Source organism: Balearica regulorum, unplaced genomic scaffold, assembly GCF_011004875.1.
Source record: "Balearica regulorum gibbericeps isolate bBalReg1 unplaced genomic scaffold, bBalReg1.pri scaffold_34_arrow_ctg1, whole genome shotgun sequence".
NCBI lineage: Eukaryota > Metazoa > Chordata > Aves > Gruiformes > Gruidae > Balearica > Balearica regulorum.
Window position 1 is genome coordinate 84,123 of NW_022679072.1, and position 20,810 is coordinate 104,932.

General features: G+C 52.6%; 3 protein-coding genes and 1 pseudogene across 5 annotated transcripts in view; 1 reads left to right on the forward strand and 3 right to left on the reverse strand.

The window, feature by feature from the left end:
- LOC142599783 (E3 ubiquitin-protein ligase RBBP6-like) overlaps window positions 1-20,810 on the reverse strand; it is a 172,835-nt gene that overhangs the window by 34,810 nt on the left and 117,215 nt on the right. The window lies entirely within an intron of this gene.
- Window positions 391-10,737, forward strand: LOC142599800 (rab-like protein 2A). 3 transcript variants are annotated; one of them, XM_075741558.1, is made up of 4 exons: window positions 391-807; window positions 1,578-1,675; window positions 1,929-2,012; window positions 2,307-2,528. In XM_075741558.1, the coding sequence occupies exons 2-4, from the start codon at window positions 1,583-1,585 to the stop codon at window positions 2,421-2,423; spliced, it is 294 nt and encodes a 97-aa protein (XP_075597673.1). In that variant the 5' UTR covers window positions 391-807; window positions 1,578-1,582; the 3' UTR covers window positions 2,424-2,528. The 3 variants fall into 3 exon arrangements, 1 of the variants encoding a protein (XP_075597673.1); XR_012833258.1 differs by lacking the exons at window positions 391-807; window positions 2,307-2,528 and adding an exon at window positions 10,671-10,737 and having other exon boundaries at window positions 1,529-1,675; XR_012833257.1 differs by lacking the exon at window positions 391-807 and having other exon boundaries at window positions 1,529-1,675; window positions 2,178-2,337.
- On the reverse strand, window positions 3,906-5,868 carry LOC142599801 (acrosin-like; annotated as a pseudogene).
- LOC142599789 (fas-binding factor 1 homolog) lies at window positions 8,925-19,788 on the reverse strand. The gene is made up of 11 exons (XM_075741549.1): window positions 19,732-19,788; window positions 14,870-14,914; window positions 14,644-14,778; window positions 14,342-14,442; window positions 13,689-13,895; window positions 13,063-13,170; window positions 12,613-12,752; window positions 12,195-12,313; window positions 11,956-12,078; window positions 11,353-11,557; window positions 8,925-9,076 (listed from the first exon to the last, which is right to left on the reverse strand). Exons 1-11 carry the CDS (start codon window positions 19,786-19,788, stop codon window positions 8,925-8,927), a joined length of 1,392 nt encoding a protein of 463 aa, XP_075597664.1.

Sequence of the window (20,810 nt, forward strand, 5' to 3'; positions counted from 1 at the left end):
CTAACCCTAACCCTAACCCTAACCCTAACCCTAACCCTAACCCTAACCCTAACCCTAACCCTAACCCTAACCCTAACCCTAACCCTAACCCTAACCCTAACCCTAACCCTAACCCTAACCCTAACCCTAACCCTAACCCTAACCCTAACCCTAACCCTAACCCTAACCCTAACCCTAACCCTAACCCTAACCCCTAACCCTAACCCTAACCCCTAACCCTAAACCCTACCCCAAAATCATTGGCTTGTTGTCTGTCTCCCACATCCTCTGAGAGCTCGTAACACATCGACTTTCTGCTCAGCATCAGTGAGAGAACACATGCCTTTAGGACCACAGTCTCCTGCTATTCTCTGTCATGTACAGTGTCAGACATGGGCTTCCTTGCTAACATCCATGGTAGAAATCATCGCAGCTATGAATAGGTGTGTCCACCTGAATGAGATGTCCGGGGTCCTGCTGTAGTCTATGGAGGTTCATTTGGTTCAGGGGTGTGGTTTAGGGCATGATTGATCTTACCTAATAAAAGCCTCTCCTATAGGATTTGTCAAGTCAGACTTGAATCCACTGATTGCATGAAGTGTACAGGAAGGCCAAGGCAAATAGGCTTGGTGTTCACAGCCATATTGTAGACAGAACCTCTGTGCAGATGAATCCTGCTCTTAGTGTTCTATGAGTGGATGCTGCTCCAAGAGAGACCTCTGCCTTGCCTTCATTTGCTATATTCCACCTGGGCTAGGAATTGATCAGTCAACAGCACAGAATACAGGACCAGTGTGCAGAATAGTTGATCCAGCTTCCTGCAAAGACGTAGGGAGCGGCTGCCTGGGCAGCGCTCACTGGCAAGCATTTGGAGTCTGAACTATTCCAGCTGTTGCTTCTATGAGAAAAGGCAGATCATCTGGAGTCATCTTCCTGCGCTGGCATACAGGCTGTCTACCTATCAAAACTTTGAGCTGTTACTGCTGTGTCAGCACGTCCTGTAAATATGCAGGAGATTTGTTCCAAAACTGAAATAAAGCCTCTGGCCTACTGAGGTTGAGGTAGCTAGACCTAACTGCCTGTGAAGTAAAAATATAGAACAGTTGAGTCATGCATATACTGTGAGTGTGCCCTTGACCCACAGGCATATAGGTAACATGGCATAAAGGCAGTGGGGAGTTCTGGTTAAAAAGGCCAAATTGGAGGGAGAGGCATAACTAGTACTGGCAATGGTGTCCAGGTCATGTGGACACACAGCAAAAATCGTAGGGATGTGCCTGCAAAACATTCATAGTTGCTACACAGCAAGTAAACTGATATGTTCTAAGCTGCAGAGCATTATTCATGTATAGCACATCAGAATCCATATATAATTTAGTCAAGACCATGGATAAACCAACAAGAACTCTTTTTTTTTTAATGTCTGTTTGCTGATGCTGTTGCTTTTAAAACCCTACAGCTTTTGGGCGGGACTCTCCTAGCCTTATTACTACAGTGAGAAGCCCTTGACAGCTAAATTGGGCTCTGGTCTCCATCTGTATATGTTTGCTTTCTTCCTACAGTGATGTCTTGCTGACGACTTCTTTTTTTGCCCCCAGCGGATATGAAGGTGACCCAGAAAAGCTTCAACTTTGCCCGGAAGTTCAGTTTGCCCTTTTACTTTGTGTCTGCTGCAGATGGCACCAATGTAGTGAAGGTAAAACATAGCTAGTTGGCTCAATATCCATGAGACCTCTATACAGTCCAAGGACATGGAGACTGCTGTAGGCACAGAGAGCAGAAAATGGGTTGGTACATCTGTTTGGCTGCTTGTGAAGTCCTGGTATCTATAGGTAGTTGCCGAGGTTGGGTTTGGGTTTTTTTTTCCTTGGGGTGTGGGAACAGTTTCCATATGTTACAGAAAGTCAATGCCCTTTACTTTGAGTGACAAGTATTCTCCTTCTCATCAGCTCTTCAATGATGCTTTCAAACTGGCAGTTGCTTACAAACAGAATTCAGGATATTTCATGGATGAGCTCATGCGAGAACTGGAAGTAAGAAAGGCTCTACTTACTGCACTCCTCCGAAGTGATTAGCAGCTCTGTTCTTTTTTTCCTCAGGGAAAGCAGAGCCTGTGGCAAAGGGTGAAACTTTGCAGGCATGGCAAGATTTGCCTTATGTTGGTGACATCATGGGGTTTGAGTGCTGCTCATGTTTAGGTTGGAAGGAATGAGGTGGTGACCCTCTGAAGAGCCCATGCTGCACTAGACCGAATTTGAAAGAACCACAGCAGAGTGTAGCTGTTGTTCTCACACTTCTCAGCAGTTCCTTGTCCTGCTCCTTTCCAGAGCTTTGACCTGCAGAAGATGACGGAGAATTTGTCAGATAAAGAAGAGAGGTGCCCTGAAGAGAAGCCCCATCTGCCTAAGCTCTGGACCCTGAGTGTGTTTTTTCCTTTGCTCTAGATTTCTGGGGCTAGTTAGAGCTGGCCTTCACAGAGGAAAATGATTTTTCTCATGCCCTGAGAGCTCTGGTGATGGGCAGCTGGGCCTCTCCCCTTCTTGTGGGAGAGTGTCTGGGCATGGCCTTCCTTGACTTAGCCCTAGCCACTGCACATCACAGTCAAGGAAGGGGCAAGAGTATCCACATGGTTGCTAGTTACTGCATGCTTCTTCAAGGCAAAGCATGCCAGGAGAGTTGAGCCACTCTTGGACCTGCAGGGAAAGGTCCTGTCCAGATGCTTTAATGGTACTTACTAGAGAAAACAAACACTAAAGAATTTTTTTATAAAGCTTTGAGCTTGCATTCTTCCTGCACTTTTGTTATAAGGCAGTCCAGTTACTATACAGTGTAGTCCAACTGACAGCCCTATCTTTCACAGCCTAGCCAGTGCTGCCTATCTGTCCATCCCTCTGATCTCTGATGTGCAGAGTTTCTTTCAGTTTCCTTCCCCATTCTCTCACGGAGCAGCCCAATCCAGTAGACTTCTGAACATGGAGGATTTCTCCTTTCAGGTCCACTAGAGCTGAATCAGGTGGACTCTCACACCCAAGAGGCTTGTCCTATCCCAGCCTGATGGATGTGGCTGCTGCTGTTCCCATGTGTGTGTTCAAACAACTTACACTTCATTCCGAAGAGCCAGATAGACAAATACACACAGACTTACACAAATAGTGTGAATGGCAAAACAAATTGCCGTAGAGCAATGCCTTTAAAAGCACCCATGTATACATAACCACCACTTACATAAACATGAATGCAGTCCTTTCAAGATGATCAGGACTGGGGGTTTACTAGTGAAATGTAAACACACCTTCACTCATTCATAAGCACAGCATGTTCATAGCTTCCTCAAATAAGAGTATGGAAATTAAGTCCATGTAATATCTGTGACTGGATATCAAGCTCTCTACCCAGTCATTGGTACAAACTTTGTGTCTTTCTAGATCCCTGTCTCCTGGGTCATGAGATAGTCCACGTTCACATTCGCTGGTGCATTGCACACATACATGCAGGGATCCCACCAGTATGTGGCCTAAGACATTTCATGTTTCCAACTGCTGTCCCCAAAAACTCTAGCCCCCTATGACTTGTAGTCCCTTATTCCACTGCACCTTCACCCTCCTCTCTGACCAGGCACGATTTCAGCCCTTTTGAGTGACTCTTCCCCTTTGTGCTCTACTTGACTGTGGCCGCATTTTGCAGGTGCAGGGCATGGAAGGCCTTGCCTCGCACAGGAGACTGAACTGAAGCAGGGTTAGCTGTGAAAATTGGCAACTTTATTTCAAGAACTCAGGCAACTTCAGCATTTGTGTGCACTCAGAGGGGCGTGGGCAGGACAGAGCAGGCCTTTGACACTGAGGCTGCCTTTGGATCAGCAGGCATTGCCCCAGAAGGAAATGGCATTGTACACTGCAGCCAGCACTAGATCCTGTTGATCCTGCTGCTCAAGCCTTTTTTCCCCTTAGGACTTGCAGGAGCTCCTGCAGCAGATTAAAGAATTCCACCAGCTTCTGGAGTGGAAATGGGCAGGGCGGAAACCTGCCTGATTGCGTTGGTGTTGGCCTTGGCCTCTGAAAGGGGGTTGAGGTGAAGACTGGCTGTGGTGTTGGAGGAGCCCTCATTGCTGGGTGCAGTCCCATCTGTACCAGGATCCAGTCATAAAAGTGTTGAGTGGAGGTGTAGACTCCGGGCTGTTTTGCTCTTGCACAGCCTCTCCCCCAGCTGATCACTCCAGAAGTGTTCAGCATTGTTAGCTTTGCACACAAGAGGCCCACCGCTGTCACCCTGCAGGGGAGGAGAGAGGATTAAGGTGGTGTTGGGTGGCCATTGTCAGCACTCTGGCTGGCTCCTTCTCTCTCACAGCACCTGCCCGAGCTGTATTCACTGTGCAGAAAGGCTCACCTCAGGTGCTGGAGCCTACAGAACCTTGTCTGGAAAGGGGTCATGGGCCTGTAAGGTAGGGCTCTCCCTCATCTCTGCACAGTCACCCTGGATGTGCGGAAGACGGCCACTGGGACAAGGGGGGCACTGGGCAAGGACCTGCAGACGGGGAAGGGGAGGCGAGCCCCAACAGCGGTGGGGACCCAGAGGTGGGAGGGTGACTTGCGAGGCAAAGCACACGTCGGGGCATGTTTGGGCGGTTGTGACAGGGCTGCCTGTGGTGCTGGGGGGTTGACTTGTAGCACGCTCCTACCTGGCAGGTGTCGATGCCACCCCGCGGATAGCCAGCACACAAGTTGTGGGTGTGGATGGCCCCTCTGTACCACTGGCTGCTGTTACAGAGGTTGATATCAATGAGGTGGACCTTGGCCTCCTGCAGGATATCAGTTGATACTCCAGCTGCAAGCACAAAAAGGAATTAACACCCAGCAGCTCGTTGCCGGTTCTCCTCCCCTGTCCGGGTGAACCCCTTTGCTAGGTCTTGGCTTTGCATCTTGAAGGCATTGTACCCATGTTTCCCTTCTGTCTTGCTTTGGGTAATGGGTCAAGCCCACCTCTCTATAGGCATACGTCCCCGCAGCCTGACTGCGGCAAAATTTCGCCTCTGCTGTCAGGAAGCCCAACCCACCTCCCCAGCATGCCAAGCTTGCACTCAGGATGCGAGTACTTTTGGGGAACTCACATCTTGCTTTCGTGGAGCCCCAACCACTGACGTAGCAAGTTGTCAGCTCTGACACTCTCAGCGAGGCATCGGGCACGCAGGCAGGCTGTATGTAATCACTGCACTGGACGGGCTGGTCCAATTCCAGCAACGCAATGTCGTTCCTCTGTGTGATATTACTAGAGCGTTCATGAACCAGTAGCCGCTTAATATTGCGCACTTGGACCTCAGGACCCAGCCGAGTCAAGCGTGTGGCACCGATCACCACACGCCACATCGTGACGTACCTGGAAGGCAGATGGAGAGAGGGGTCAGAGGGAGCGGAGCCACGTGCTGCAGCAGCCCAGCAGTTCCCTGCCATCTGCTACAGAAGGGAGAGAGGAAAGCGGCACTACGGAGGGTGTGCGAGTGCCCTAGCATGCCTTAGGCACGAGGAATGTTGAGCTGGAGGCTGCTAGGAAGCTGTGGCACGAGCCCAGCCTTCTCCTGAGCAGCCTCTCAGCTGGGCTCGGGAGTGCCCAGGCACTGGGCGTACTGCAAGGAAACAGGATGGGAGTAACACATGGTGCTGCAGACAGGGCAGCTAGTAGTGTTGTGGGGCTATTCCCGTTCCCTGCTCCTCCTTACCTGGCCTCGATGAAGCAGTGGGCTGCTGTGAGGACCCACTCTGGGCTGATGAGGGACCCTCCGCATACATGGCCCGTGCCTATTTTCCAGGGATTCTGGATGCTGACGATCCAGGGCCAGGCCCCTGGCTGCGCATCTCTGCCACCCACGACGCGTGACGAGCCGGAGTAAGACGCCATGGGCTGGAGCCCGCAGGTCCCTCTGTAACCAGAAACTCATCACTGTCCTGCTCGATGGCTTGCTGCTGTTCAGGCTGAAGGTCAGCCGTCTTCCCTCTCCATGAGGCACTGTATGGACAACGGGGGCAGGGAACCCCATGGGGCATGCGTCTGCCCGTTTCTGCTTTAGCCCCGTAGATGAGTTGTGCCAGCAGCCTGGGTGCTAGCAAGGAACTGAGGCTCCCACACGGGGTTCGGGAAGGTGTGGTGTGGTCACGGGAAGAAGCGGGCACCTGCCAGCGTATCCCATCAGGGTTGCCAAAGCTCCCTCCCAGAGCCTCGGGCCACTTACTTACCCACAGTTGTCCCACGTGCTGTGCACCGGCCAGCACGTGGCCAGCAGGACGAGGAGGGGAGCAAAGTCATCGTTGCCAGCAGTACGTGGCAACCACAAGAACCGAGGGCTCGTCACCACCAGTGCAGTAGCTGATGTAGTGCCCACAGTGCTCACGTTGCCGCAGTGCCCTTGGCCCCGGGTCTGATGTCACAGAGCCACTGGTTCTGGGTGATAGGGAGGGGCAACGTGGGGGTGGTTCCAAGCAAGCAGCCATTTGCCACCAGGTGCTTCCCAAAAATCCTACACCAGAGAGCATAACTACTACAGGCAGTAGCACATGTTTGGGTATTGCAGAGCAAATCTGGTTACAGTCACAGTTACAGGCAAGCAGTGATGTGTGAGTGGTACTAGTGCAGTACACTGTGCACACTTTACGTACGCGCATGTTTGGGTGCACGTACGTTGGCCTGTGCAGTGCACTCTGCATGTGCATGCACTTAGTGTCTAGATGCCCTGTACATCTATGTACACACAGTGTGGATGCACACTGTACAGACGCAGTGTGGTATAGGTGAGCCTGTGAGTGTGCAAACCATACATATGCATATGGGTGGAGTGTGTGCAGCGTATGTCAACATTTAGTCTGTAGGCAGGCTGTCTGTGCATGCACTTTGTGTGAACGTGTGCACATCTGTGCATTGCTTGGCGTGTTCATGTGTGGTGTGTACGTGCAAGCATGTGCTGCTATGCAGTGTTTGTGTGTAGCGCGTGTGTGTGCCTGCACATGTGTTGATGTGCAGTCTGTGTACATGCGTTGGTGTGTACTCTGTGTGTGTTATGTACTGGTGTGCCTGTGTGCATGTGTGTCGGTGTGTGGTCTGTGTGTGGGTGCCCCCGTGTGCAGCCCTGTCTGCCCCTGCCCCAGCGGGGTGTCTCTGGAGTGCCGAGCCGCCGGACAGGCCCAAGTGCAGGTAAAGAGACCTGGCCCCAGTACTGAGGCCTGGGGAACACCCCTTGTGACTGGCTGCCAACTGGATTTAACTCCATTCCCCACAACTCTTTGGGCCCGGCCATCCAGACAGGTTTTTTAACCCAGTGAAGCATACACCCATCCAAGCCATGAGCAGCCAGCTTCTCCTAAACAGGCCAAAGTCTGCCCTCTGGACGTCCAAGGCAGCAGTTCTGCTGCTCCCCCTCCTTCCTTCTCCGAGAATAAAAAAACTCTCTCATTTCATGATCGCTGTGCCCAAGATGGCCTCCACCCATCACATCACCCACAAGTCCTTCTCTGTTCACAAACAACAGGTCCATGGGGGGGGGGGTGCCTTCCCTAGTTGGCTCACTCACCAACTGTGTCAAGAAGTTCTCTTCCACATGCTCCAGGAACCTCCTAGACTGTTTGCTCTCTGCTGTAGTGTATTCCCAGCAGAAGTCTGCTAAGTTGAAGTCCCCCACAAGAATAAGGGCTAGCAGTGGTGAGACTTCTCCCAGATGCTTCTAGAATATTTTATCTGCCTCTTCATCCTGGTTGGATGGTCTATAACAGACGCTCACCATGATAGCTGCCTTGTTGGCCTTCCTCCTGATTCTTACCCATAAGCACTCAACGCTATCATCACCATCATTAAGCTCGAGACAATCAAAACACTTCCTTAACATACAGGGCTACATCGCTGCCTCTCCTTCCTTGACTAGCTGTCCTGAAGAGTTTGTAGCCATTCACTGCAGCACTCCAGTGGTGAGAGTCACCCCACCATGTTTCCATGATGGCAACTATATCATGGTTTTCCTGCTGCACAATGGCTTCCAGCTCCTCCTGTTAGTTGCCCACGCTTGCATCCATTGGTGTAGATGCACTTCAGTTGGGCTACTGATCCCGCCACCTTTTGCGGGGGAGAAGCCCTAATTCAGATGTGACCCTTCTCAGGCACTTTTGTGGTTTCTAACACATCAACAACCCTTGCGTCTTTGCTGCTGCATGGATCTCCAGCCCCTACCTCCACTGAGATGGCGGACTGAAGGACCTCACTAGCACACTGTCAAACATTAGCGTGCCTCCCTCAGGCTTATTATCTGCTGCTCCCCAGCTTATCCACTGCTCCCCCCCCCATCCTCCAAGCCAGTCATCTTATCCTACTAGGCTGTCAGGCTGGTTAAGCACAATTTCCCCTTTTTAAACCCACACTGTCTCATCCTGCCCCGCCACCTGGCACCCACCCCTGCCATCTGCACCCATTTCAGGCCTGAGTTTGTGCACAAACTGTGTCAGGGGAGCCGGTGCCTGCCACAGCTGACAAGCAGGGTGCAGCTGGCTGTGGTTATCTTGGGCTGCAGAGCGATGTGGGGATGGCTATGATCGGGTGAAGGGCTCTGCTGCCATGTGTGCGTGGCCTGGTGCAGACCATGCTGTGTGGAGGCAGCCTGAGCCCTGCATGGCTGTGTAGCAGCCTGCCCAGACACTGCTCAGACTCTGCCCAGACCCTGCTAGGCTGGGCTGTCTTCAGCACTGCTGGGTGGTGTCCAAAGGGCAAGCCTGGGCAGAGAGGAAGAGCAGGGCGCTGGAACTGTGGAGGGGCCTGGGGCTGGCTGCAACATGGGAATGGGGTGATGCCTCTTGCTGCTGGAACTTGCAGAAGGATCTGGTGTCTTTCCTGCCTAGAGCCAGGGCTGTGGTGGGTGCATGTACTCCCTGCAGGGGTGGGGGTTCTTTCCTCCAAGAAAGGGTCTTTCCTCAAAGCTTTCACAGAGCACCCCTGCCCTCCTCCATAAGCACACACTGATGGATGCAGCCTTTGGTACCCCTCGTGTCTCGGTACGTCTCCCCGGAGAAGCTGAAGGCCCGCTTTGCCCACAAAACCAGTGCCTGGGTCATCATCTCACCCACACAGCAGCCTGAAACATGAAAGGTTAAAGTGAAATGCGCTTACTGTGGTTCCGTCTGAGCATGAGAGAAAGCTCCTCTCCTGGCCTGAGCCAATCCGTGTGTCTCAGCCTCGAGCTGTGTATGGACGCTGCCCACAAAGTGTCCTGGTGCCTTGGGGTCTTGTGCCCCTGTGGCAAGCCTTCCTGTCTTACCTTCCCATGCAGCGCTGGCTAGCTGCTCCCATTTCCCCATCTTCACACTTGCACTCACCTCCCCACCCCAGAGAGCACGTGGACAGCATAGGGCCTCTCTTTGCTGCCTCATCCCATCTCACTGCACACACTGTGCCTGTGCCGCTGCTGTAGGTGAGAGAGAGCACGCCGCCCGGCACTGCGGGACTGTCAGGGTGGTGCCCAGAACTAGGCATTAGGCTGTCCCGGCTTTGGGTGCAAGTTTCTCCCTGGACGTTCAGAGACTTCCGAGGTTGTGCGGGTGCTGACCTACACATGCAAGTGTTTTGTGTTTGCATGGGAAGGTTTTGGTAGCAGGCCATGTAGTCTGAGGGGATGGCACAAGACAGAGCATGGCAGGGACTGGCTCACAGCAGGCCACCCAGGCTGTCACGGCTCTTGCAGCCCTGCTCAGAATTGCTTCCTCTGCTCTTCATCCAGCTGTGGGTGTTACTGATCCTGTGGCACCGTGGCTGGGTCTGGCCAGATGCGGTGACGGGGAGGCTGAGGCCGGCTGCCATTGGGCTTGCTTGGCTTGCGGACCAGGGCCCCCAAGAGCCTCTTGGAGCACCTGTTCATCTGTCCTGTGCTTGGACCGTGACTTGTCACCGAGCAGGGCTGTGGCTGGCCTGCCTGCCAGCTCACAGGGAAGCAGGTGATGTTTCTTCTGCCCCAGGTGCTGCAGCATCAGCCCTGCCCCACCACCCTCTGAGCTGCCTTAAGGAAGGTGACAGGCACTTGTCCCTGCATGGTCCTTGCTAGCGGGGAAGTTAAGTGAAGCCATGGGCTTCAGCTATACTTCCTAGAGAGCTGCGCCACAGCAGAGAGCACCCAGGTGCCCTTCCCTTCCCTGGACCACAGGATAAGATGGGATTAGCTGGTCACCTTCCATAGGCACCTCCCATTCCCTGAGGCCTGCCCCCCTTTCCCCTGGAAACTCACAGCACTGAAGGCACTACAACGCAATCTCAAGAGGCTCACACACACACACGCCCTCCCCTCCCCCCCGCCCAGCCTTTGTTCTGCCTACTGTCGGAGAAGGTCAGGTTCAAGACCATCTAGGGAACCTGAAGGTGCACAAGTCCATGGAACCTGACAAGATGCATCCACGGGTCCTGAGGGAACTGGTGGATGAAGTTGCTAAGCCACTATCCATCATATTTGAGAAGTTGGGGCAGAGAGGAAATTCATCTAATTTATTACTAGGCAAAACAGTAGAGGAATGAGAAATAAAATCAAATCTTAAAATATCTCCCCCCACCCCTCCCATCTTCCTGGGCTCAACTTCACTCCTGACTCCAACCTCCACCCCCCTCTAGTGGCACAGGGGGACAGGCAATGGGGGTTATGGTCAGTTCATCACATGTTGTTTCTGCTGCTTCTTCATCCTCAGGGGGAGGACTCCTCTCATCGTTCCCCTGCTCCAGCATGGAGTCCCTCTCATGGGAGACAGTCCTTCACCAACTTCTCCAACGTGAGTCTCTTCCACGGGCTACAGTCCTTCATGAACTGCTCCAGCGTGGGTGTCTCCCACGGGGTGCAGACCTTCAGGAGCAAGCTGCTCCAGCGTAGGTCCCCGACGGGGTCACAAATCCTGCCAGCAAACCTGCTCTGGCGTGGACTCCTCTCTCCACAGGTCCACAGGTCCTGCCAGGAGCTTGCTCCAGCTTGGGCTTCCCACGGACCACAGCCTCCTTCAGGTGCCTCCACCTGCTCCCGCGTGGTGTCCTCCACGGGCTGCAGGTGGAATCTCTACACCCCCTCATCCTTCCACCATGGGCTGCAGGGGGACAGCCTGCTTCACCATGGTCTTCACCACAGGCTGCAGGGGGATCTCTGCTCTGGTGCCTGAAGCACCTCCTCCCCCTCCTTCTACACTGACCTTGGTGTCTGCAGAGTTTCTTACATCTTCTCACTCTCCTCTCCAGCTGCAAAAGCTCTCTCTAACTGTTTTTCTCTTTCTTACGTATGACAGAGGCGCTGATTACCTTGGCCTTGGCCAGCGGTGGGTCCGTCTTAGAGCCGGCTGGCATTGGCTCTGTCAGACACAGGGGAAGCTTCTAGCAGCTTCTCACAGAAGCCACCCCTGTAGCCTCCCCCCAGGCTCATGATGGTGCCCTCTCTCTGGGAGTCCATCTGCAAAGCTCGGTCCATGTCACGCTCCATCCACTCCTTGCTCAACTGCTGCCGGGCGTGAAATTCAGCCCGCTCGGCCGCCAGCTTCCGTCGCTCCTCCGAGCACTTCTGCATCACTGACTTCTGCTCCTCCAGCAAAGCACTCTGGAGAGCATTGCAAGAGAGGGAGGGAGAAAGCACTATGTGCCATTCGACACAGGATTTTTCTCCTTTAACCCATCTCTGCCACTAAACCCCACACAACGTCTAGAGGTTGGTTCAAGCCCATGGCACCTGGAGTGAACCCTGCATGGAGAAGTCTGGCCCCACACTCCTCGGGAACCAGCATGCATCATGCAGGCACGCAGCAGCCTCTTGCATCCGTGTGCCAGAGGGCTGGTCTGATTGTGATTCCCTGTGCAACAGGGTGCAGGATTGAGGAGGCAGAGGAAGGATGCTGCAGCCCAACACCCAGCTCTTCCCTCCACCACGTGCTGCAGCGCAGCCCCGGTCAGACTCACAGGACGTGTGAAAGACACCTGGAGACGTCTGCCCCACCTCACCTTCGCCCTCTCCAGCTCTGCTCGCTCCATGGAGAGCTGCTGGGTCATGATTTGCCACTGCTCCTCCAACGAGTGCTGCAGCGATGCCACTTTGGATTGTTCTGCTGTTGCCCTCCATCGCTCCTAGAGAGACAGACATCATTCACAGGCTCCAGGCCAGGGACCTCCAGTGGGCAGGACGTATGCCCCATACCCAGATGGGAGGGCTGACCTGGGCAGAGGACACAGCATGGGCTCACCTGCTCCAGCAGCCGAGTCTGCTCACCCAGCCTGGCCTCCATTTTGGCAATCACCTCCTGGAGTCTGCTCCGCTCCTCCTCCATGTCCCTCTGCTGCTGTGACAGCCTGTCCTGGAGCACTGGGGAGAGATGGCAGCAGGGCCATGAGCAGCATGAGGTGGGAAACCCCCTCTGTCCACACCATAGTCATGGAAAAGCTGCGTGCATTTGTGCTCATCACTTTCTACACACCCCCAGGACTTCAACTTGTAAGAGGGAGACCCTGAGATGTCCAGTGACCAAGGCAGGCAGGGCTCTGCCAGCCTAGGCTCCCAGCCTCTGGCTGACTCAAAGCCCAACCTTCTCCCTGTTTTCTGGGTCTCCCCAGCCCTGGTGGGGACCCTGCAGACATTTCGACACAGGGGAATAGCAGATGTACCCTTGAGCTGCTTGTCCCGCTGCCGTGCCCCCATGGCCAACTCCTGAGAGGTGGTGTGGTGCATGGCCTCCACCTTGTGTGAGAGGTCGTGCAGGTTGCTGGAGAACTTCTCCATCTGCTCAATGACACCATTCAGAGATCTGCGGAGAGGAACGAGTGGAGGGTCACCCCTGCGGGACACACTTCATCTCACCGCGATGGAGAGGAGGACGGTGGGGGGCGGGGGGCGAAAGGCTGTGCAGCCCTGCCCCAAACCTCTCTGGCTCATAGCAGAGCAGTAGGAAGATGCTTAGGGGAGTACTGACAGATATTAAACAGCTCAGCATCCCTGGAGGCAGTGGGTGGCAGAGGGAATGGCCGCCGTTGCCATGGTCCAAGGCTGGTTCCCTGTTGGACAGGGAACACCACGGCCAGAGACCAAAGCGGGAATATGCCGCCAGCCATTGGTACCTGGTGTGCGAAGTGGCGCTGGTCACCGCATCGATCTCCTGGTCTTTGAGCCGCTTCAGCCGCTGGAGCTGCTCTTCATGGTCTTTGCGCATCTCCTGGACAGACACCCTGCGGGATGCAGAGGAAGGAGTCCGACACGGGCCCTTGCAAACTGCTGCTCCCCTAACGGGCACCGCGGAAGAGGCTCAGTCACGGGGCTGAGATCCAGGAAACAGGAGCTGAGCTGGTGTGGTGGTCTGTCACAGGGCAGCCCACTGACAGGCATCCACGTTTGGGATGGACCACATCTGGGGGTTACCAGCTTCTCTACCAAAACCTAATTTCTCATTGACCCAAACTATGTGGACATCAGTGACTCACTGACCTGAATAAAAGGGATTTGGGGGAGAGAAAACACTGAATTCATCATCCTTCAAAATACAATGCATTCACTCGGAAATGATGTCTCTAGCCAGAAATTCCTGTGCCCACCTACAAAGCAAATCCCCATTCCAAATGCCACCAAGCTGCCCACAACCTGGTGCTTCTGGAATCCGACTTCTCCTTTCACTGCGTGCCCGTTCCCTGGTTCTTTTGCCAAAGAAGAGGAACTAGCCCCACGTGTGTGCTGCTCGTGCCACTCTCACCTTTGCAGCTCTCGCAGCCGCTCCAGCTCCAGCGCGCTCTGCTGCTCCAGCATGGCCAGTCGCTGCTGGTGTTGCTCCATCAGCTCTGTCCGCGCCTGCTCGGCATCGCGGCTCTGCGACAGCAGCTGAGCTGCCAGCTGCTCCTTCTCCCGCCGCAGCCTCTCCTCCCGCTGCCCATAGGTCTCCTCCACCACCTTCACTCGGCTCCTGCCCGGAGAGGTCAGGGCAAGGAAGAAGTGTTGCTTTCATGGCAATACCCGGCACTCTCCACGCAAAGCGCACACGGGGATTTAGGAGCTGATCGGTGTCGCTGTGTGTGTGGGGGAACTGAGGCACAAGGTGCTTTGCTCTCCACAGTCTGAGCCCTGAACACTACTGCCCAGTGCGGTGCCCTGACTGGGGAGGTGCTGCCAATGGGACTGCTCCCTCCTCCTTGTCACCCATGGGACAGTGTTGGTGACACCAGACCCCCACCCTGGCTCACCCCTGGGGCTCCTCTCTGCCCCTACCAGGTCCACATCCACAGGGCTCTGTGCCTGCCCGCCCCAGGGATCAATTTGGGAAGTGCCTCAGTTATCCCACCCCAGGGGCGATGGACAGGGCTGTAGGCAAGGATGTGACACAGGAGGGGAGCGCAGGCGAGAGCCTGCTACCTGTGGGCACTCTCGAGGAGATCCAGGTCCTCCTGGTGCCGCTGCTGGAGACTCTCCAGCAACAGTTTGTGCTGCGTCCGCTCCAGCTCCAGCGTCCGGACCTGCTGGGCACCCAGGGAGAAGGTCCTTGTGCCGCCCCAAGGATAGAGCTCCCACAGCAACACTTCGTGGCTGCGGGCATCTCTGGACAGGGAGGTTTCTCCTCCCTCCTTGTCACCCTGATACTATGTGGAGCAGACATGGCCCCTTCTCCTCCCCCTGGGTCACCCATGGTCCCCCATCCAGCAGGCGATGGGGCTCACCTGGCTCTCCAGCTCTGCTACACGGGCCTGGGCACCAAGCAGCGCTGCCCGACAGCCCGTTGCATCCTCGTAGAGCTGGGCTGTGGGAGCCCCCAGCCTCCTCTCGTGCAGCAAGCCCAGGGCTGGGGACTCTGCCTATGGGGATGGAGAGAAAAGATCGAGACCCTTCAGGATCAGTGGCTTTGTGGTGTGGCCATCAGCCCCCAAAGGCAGGCGTGTGCCTCACCTGCAGCTGTGGGGCAGCCTGGAGATGCGCCCTGGGTGTGGTAACCTGCGGAGACACAGGGACGCTCTCAGGGAGGTAAAGCCCTGGGGAGAACATCTCCGAGCCTGGGAACAGCGATCCATCCCCACCCTGCTGCAGTCCCTCTTCTACCCTTCTCCAGCCCAACCGCGTTGCTGGCCAGGGTCCCCTCTCCCCAGGCAACACTCAGCAGCCCCTACCCCAGACACGAGCACGCTGGGCTCTTCCTTCCCTGGGGACAGACTCTCAGGCTGAGAGATTTGGGATTGTTCAGCCTGGAGAAGAGACGACATCTGTCTGCTGCTGCGTAATGCGCATTGCCCCTTCTTGGCTTAGCGTCCATACAAAGGGCTATTGTGAAACACTCACTATCTAAGCCATCAAAACACAAGCAGGCACACTGGTTTGTGTAAGAGCTTTGCTTTCATTAGGGGAAAAGGGGGACATTTCTAGTCATATTTCACCGAGTGAGGTACAACAGGAGACTAAGGGAACACATGTTTGCACGTAGAAACTCTTTCATGTATAAAAGGTCTCACTGCTAAATCAGACTGGTAAAAAATTATCCTTGAAAAATATTCTATTGGGAAAGTTCAAAAAAGGGAAAAGAGCAGCCATATTCATAACTAAACTGCACGGCACGTATTCACCGAGCACGCTATGAAACTGAAATACCTGAAAGCAACCAAATCAGACTGATCACATTTAAATTTCTTAAAGAAAACTTGAGGTGGTCAAGAAATGAGTAAAACCATTCAGGATTCCCACCCCTAAATGCTCCTGAATGCATCTTTCTAACTCGGATTCCTGAAGGCAAATATACCTTTCTTTACGTTTGCTCTCAGATTCCTTCAGCTTTGTTTTCAAATGCTGTACTCTAACTTCTTTCTGCTGCAGGGTCGTCAAATACTGCTATGGACTTTCTGCTGTGATTGGCACCACATGAAATGTTTCTCCTTGATCGTCTGAAAAGGAAAAAACCAAACCATCACATAACATCACTCCTACAGTTCTTCAGTCCTGGCAAAAGCATTCCATAGACTGATACAAAGCTTGACCCATTTGGGGCTCCTCTGTGTCTGCACAAGTGACTCCCTCTGGCAAATCAAAGGACTTGAGAAAATGGCCAATTTGTGGCTATAGTGCAAAATTTACTCTTAATTGTACTTGGTTTCAGTGCCACTACATCAAATGAGACTCTTAACTTTAAAATACCTCGCCATCCCCTCACACAAAACAGGTGGTGTGCCTAAGAGTAGGCAGCTGAGCTGTAGACACAGCCAGGTGAGGTCATGTACGGACTGAGTTCAGCTCCACAGATGAGTTATGAAGCTGCGCACCCTGAAAGCTAGATTCATCCTACCTAGCTTTAGGTGTCTGTCTGACATGCAGAGCTGTTGAGTTGCCTGAGAGAGAGAGAGAGGGAGGGAAAGACCAGCAGCGCGGTGGCAAGTTCTTCTCTGCAATGTGTGTCGCATGCTCTGGCAGGTATCCCTTCTCTTTCTCGTACAGAAAACTGCACAGGGAGGTGCCTGAGGCTGGGCAGGGTGAGTTGTCACCCAAGTGTCTAATATTTTCCCTTCTAGGAAAGAACCGGGAAATCCACATGAGAACTGATGGCATGAAAGCACATGATGGAGCCTGCCTTGGAGTGAAAACCAACTAGAGAGGGCTTTGACTAAAAGTAACCTTGAATTTTACAGTGCTGAAACAACAGTGCTTTTACATGGGATGGAGCACCCCGCTGACTGTCGAGCCCCCAACAGGCGGAGTCACACCTGTGCTGAGGAGCAAGATGACCTGCTCGGCAACCCAGGCAGCTGACGCCACATTACAGCGCAGAGAAGGTAAGCCAGTGCGCTGAACGCCGGGATGCTGGAGGAAAGACTGGCCTCATCACCGGGCTGCTGTGGCTTCCTTTGCATGAGCCCGAGTTGCTGCTGCTGCTGGCTGAAGCAGCCCCGTAATTCTGACGGGTGGCAGCAGGACGCAGCTGGTTTTTGCACAGCGGTGACAAAGGGTCCTTTTCACAGGAAGCAGGTGGGCTGGCTCTGGACTTGTTGGATCAGGATCCATTATTGCCACCATAAGGGCCATGGCTGGAGGGGAACCAAAACAGATAAAAGCGTATTTTGTTTCCTTTCCCACTCTTCATTAAGAAAGATGCCCATGCATGGAGGTTTGCTGTAAGACTGCCTTCGTGCTCCTCAGCAAGCAGCCTGAGGGATCACAGCGTGCAGTGAACGTAGGTTTTCTTTGAGCCACTGTTCTTTTCTGCCTTTGGCATACTGGGTGCTTCAGCTGCCGTTGTCACCTATTCATTTGCTTCGATACAGTTGGAACCCCGCTGTCAACAGTCAGGAATGGTATTAAAACAGACAAAAGCACAACCTCGTCTTCCTTCCTTCCTTCCAGTTTCCCTCATACCTGTCTACCTTTCCTTTCCCACTCTTTATTAAATGATCTGTCACCTGTGTGCTTGAAGGCAATTGGCATCTGCACTGCCCGACAGCTGCCAAAGGGCTGGGGCGCTCTGAGGACAGCTTCTCGAGGCGCGTGCCTTGCTCACTCACTTGGTTTGCCTTCCTGCACTACTGCGCTGCTACCTTCATCCTCTCATAGAAGTTGTTCTTCTAAACTGTAATGAAAGGGCTGGGTTAAAAAACATACAGAAAAAGGCAAATCCAGCCAGCAAAAGAGAAGCCTTGAACATCAACATTTAAATACCGCACAATTATGAAGCAAAATCTCTTCTCTAAATTTGTCTGACTTGCTTTCCTCCCGTCTCTGAAAATGGAACAGTTCATAAGGAAGAGATGGTTGGGTGGCTGCTGCAAACCTTCACCACAGCGCTGCGGTTTGGGTGATTTCAGAACTATTTTACAATGAAGCGCAGGACTGTGGCTTGTGACAACATGGCAATGTTTCATAGCGAGTTAAGGCAAAGAGTGAAAAGAGAACATATTGCAAAGGAGACATCTCGTTCCACTTGGTACAGAGCAGCATCAACTCTTGTGTGAGGCAGAATTTGCACAGACTGTCCGTAACACAGCAATGCATGCGAAGGAGCATTATTACAGAGGACTTCTGTCCAATTAACTCGCTCACTGTGCTCCAATATAAAGTTAGATTTAAATGCACAATAATATATGAATCGATACGTATAACCTTACTGCAAGTAAGGTGATTTTAGGGCTTCATATAATACTTAGTATTGGTTTTTTCCCCCCACGCAGTACCTTCACTTGTTAGACTTAACCTAGAGAGTGCTTAAGTAATGTTAACTTTTCTAACAGTCTCACCACACAGACAGGAAACTGCTCATTAAGCATCGTTCTGCACATCTCTCTACACTGGGGCACACGGTGACCTCAGAGGTGTCTGGGTGACTTAAGCATACGGGTATCCCGCTGCTGGTCCCAGTCTGCCTGCCAGCTCTTCCACAAAGGGCAGGAAACCAGTCCTGCCAACGTGAACTCTTTCCACCTACTCCAGAAAATTTAACCAGCGGCGATTGTGTGGGCAGAGCACATTGTGCTGCTTTTTTTTTTTCCTATCTTGTATTACAGTTCTCGTCAGTGTAAAAGTGCTGCCCGAGAGCACAGTGTTACCCAACCTGTTTGAAAACTCACAATACTGATATTGTATGTCTTAGCTGCAAGGCCGTACGGAGTGGTCTGTCTCTGCACTAGCAAGGCTTGCACCAGTCAGGAAACATTGCTTTGCCTACTTGCGAGAAAAAGGAGATCTTTTGCTTCCAGCAGCAGACATACGGACTTCAGGTGCTGAAATAGTGGCCATGCTGCTTCGAGAGCTGAAATCAGCTTTGCTCCCTGGAAAGGAAAAGGGGCCAGTAAAAACATGATGGAAATTACAACTCAAAATAACAGTTTTCAGAATAACAGTGAATCACAAGCATCCTTCCTGTGTCTGTCCTGTCTGAATTTTAGGCGTTGCATGAACTTTCAAACATCCCTGAGAACAAGTGCTGGGTTTGTTCCAGATTTTCAACAGTTCTTCAGAACTGGCACTTCAACAAGAGCAGAAGAAACATTGGGACACAAAACCCTGACGCTACAGAAGCCGTTTTAGGACGTGGCTGGGAACGTTTGTTGTGACAACCTGTTTGCTTTCTCACAGCCATCAATACGTGAAGGAGGCTGCTCACGTGGCTCCTTCAGGAGCACAGTGATTAGGAGCACACAGTTGTAACTGTAGATTTCGCTTGCTTTAAACCATAGGAAAACACGACGCGCCAGGAGGAAAGCTGCTTATCTTTTGGTTTCTGAGATGATGGACACTTATGGGACTATATCTACAAATGTGCACAGGCTAACAGGGTCTATGTACATGTGTATATGTACAGACATAGGCAGGTTGTCGTGGGATGCGCAAGCATAGCAAGGCAGTTGCAATAGCCCTAAAATAATCCAATAATCACGCACGGTGCTCAAGTGCTTCTCGGCTGTTAAGCCATCTATCCGAGTACTGACTTTCTACGGATCACAGCTTTATTTCCCAAGCTCTGGCATATATAAGGACAACTGCTCTCGTTTTGCTAAGGCCAGTAGTAGGTAGATGTACTAAGAAAGTCTCATCATCTGGAAAGCATCCTAACTTTAGGGTGGGTTTTTCCCAGTCTGTCACTGAAATGGCAAATGCCCCAAGCCAGAGCCAGGTCTCACACTGCAGAGCCACAATAGTGTATGATGACTTTATCCGAGGGGATGTAAATAACTTTCCAACACCCTTTACACAGCTGGTCAGGGGGGAGCATCTCTCACCTGAGAATTTCCGGGCACCGTCCCAGGCACAGACACCCCTGTCGGCGGCTGCAGACTTACCATGAACCCCATTTTTGCTGTCTTTTCCACGAGGGGGGATGCAGCTGCAGCTACCATCATCCCCAACGGGGCAGAGGAACCTTCAGGCGCACAGCCTCTCTTAACCTTCGCAGAGCTGGTGGTGATGTGCATGTCTTGCACCCCTGAGCACCCTGGGCTGGGAAAAGGCCTCGTCGGAGCACGTCTTCACAGCCTTAAAGAGGACGAGACTTCCAGCAACCATCCTTACCATTCAGCAACTCTTAGCAACCCGTCTGAGGATTAGACGGGTTCGGATTTAGCTTCATTTCTCTTAAAACCTTTAACTCACAGCTACATCTCCAGTTCCAACCCTTAACAGCATAAGCGGTGTATTTCCCAGAAACACTAATGCTGCTTCTTTTCCTTTTCACATCGGCTTCTTCTAGCAAGATTGGTTTTGTACACCACAAGCAAACAAGGGAAAAAACCCCACACTGCTCACGTGCACTGACAAACATCAGAAAAAGAAGCGGCAAAGAAACGGTGAAGTCTGCTTTAGCATTTCGGGCTTTTCTTCAGATAACACCCTGAGAAACGACCCCTTTCAAGGGCAAAGTCTCCCAGGGGGAAACATACTCGATGCACAGTGACAAGCCCATAGCTGACTGTGGGTTTGGTTCCAGCCCCTGGCCTTTGGCTTACTACGCGTTTGATTTACTATTACTATACATGAGACTCTCGCCTCGGACCCCTCTGCAGCAAACCCCCAAATCGGTTCTTTGCATAGCTCCACTTTGAACATCCTAAGATGTCAGAGATGAGGAAACAGGGGATGTAAAGGAAAACAGAAAAGGAAACCATCTGTTGATTCTTGAGGAAACATTGCTCAGAAAACCCTTCAAATCCCAGGATTCTCATCAGAAAGGCATTCATAACCTGGAGGAATTCCAAAAAAGGTCAACAATAATGATAGCAGCATTACAGGGCACTGTTTATGAAGGGAATGCATTTTGTGTATTCTAAGATAGATGGAAATAGTGGCAGCACTGTTTATCACGGGGAGGAGGAACACAGCTGGAAACCTGTAAAGAAAACCACGTAGCAGTAACACCACAGGA

Excerpts from the sequence above, each read along its gene's own strand:
- LOC142599800 (XM_075741558.1), top strand. The coding sequence starts at position 1,583 with ATGAAGGTGACCCAGAAAAGCTTCAACTTTGCCCGGAAGTTCAGTTTG. Across the intron at positions 1,676-1,928 it reads ATGGCACCAATGTAGTGAAG|CTCTTCAATGATGCTTTCAA; the intron begins GTAAAACATAGC and ends CCTTCTCATCAG. Across the intron at positions 2,013-2,306 it reads AGCTCATGCGAGAACTGGAA|AGCTTTGACCTGCAGAAGAT; the intron begins GTAAGAAAGGCT and ends GCTCCTTTCCAG.
- LOC142599789 (XM_075741549.1), bottom strand. The coding sequence starts at position 19,788 with ATGGTAGCTGCAGCTGCATCCCCCCTCGTGGAAAAGACAGCAAAAATG. Across the intron at positions 13,896-14,341 it reads CTCCTCGAGAGTGCCCACAG|GAGCCGAGTGAAGGTGGTGG; the intron begins GTAGCAGGCTCT and ends CTCTCCGGGCAG. Across the intron at positions 12,314-12,612 it reads GCGGGACAAGCAGCTCAAGG|TGCTCCAGGACAGGCTGTCA; the intron begins GTACATCTGCTA and ends ATCTCTCCCCAG.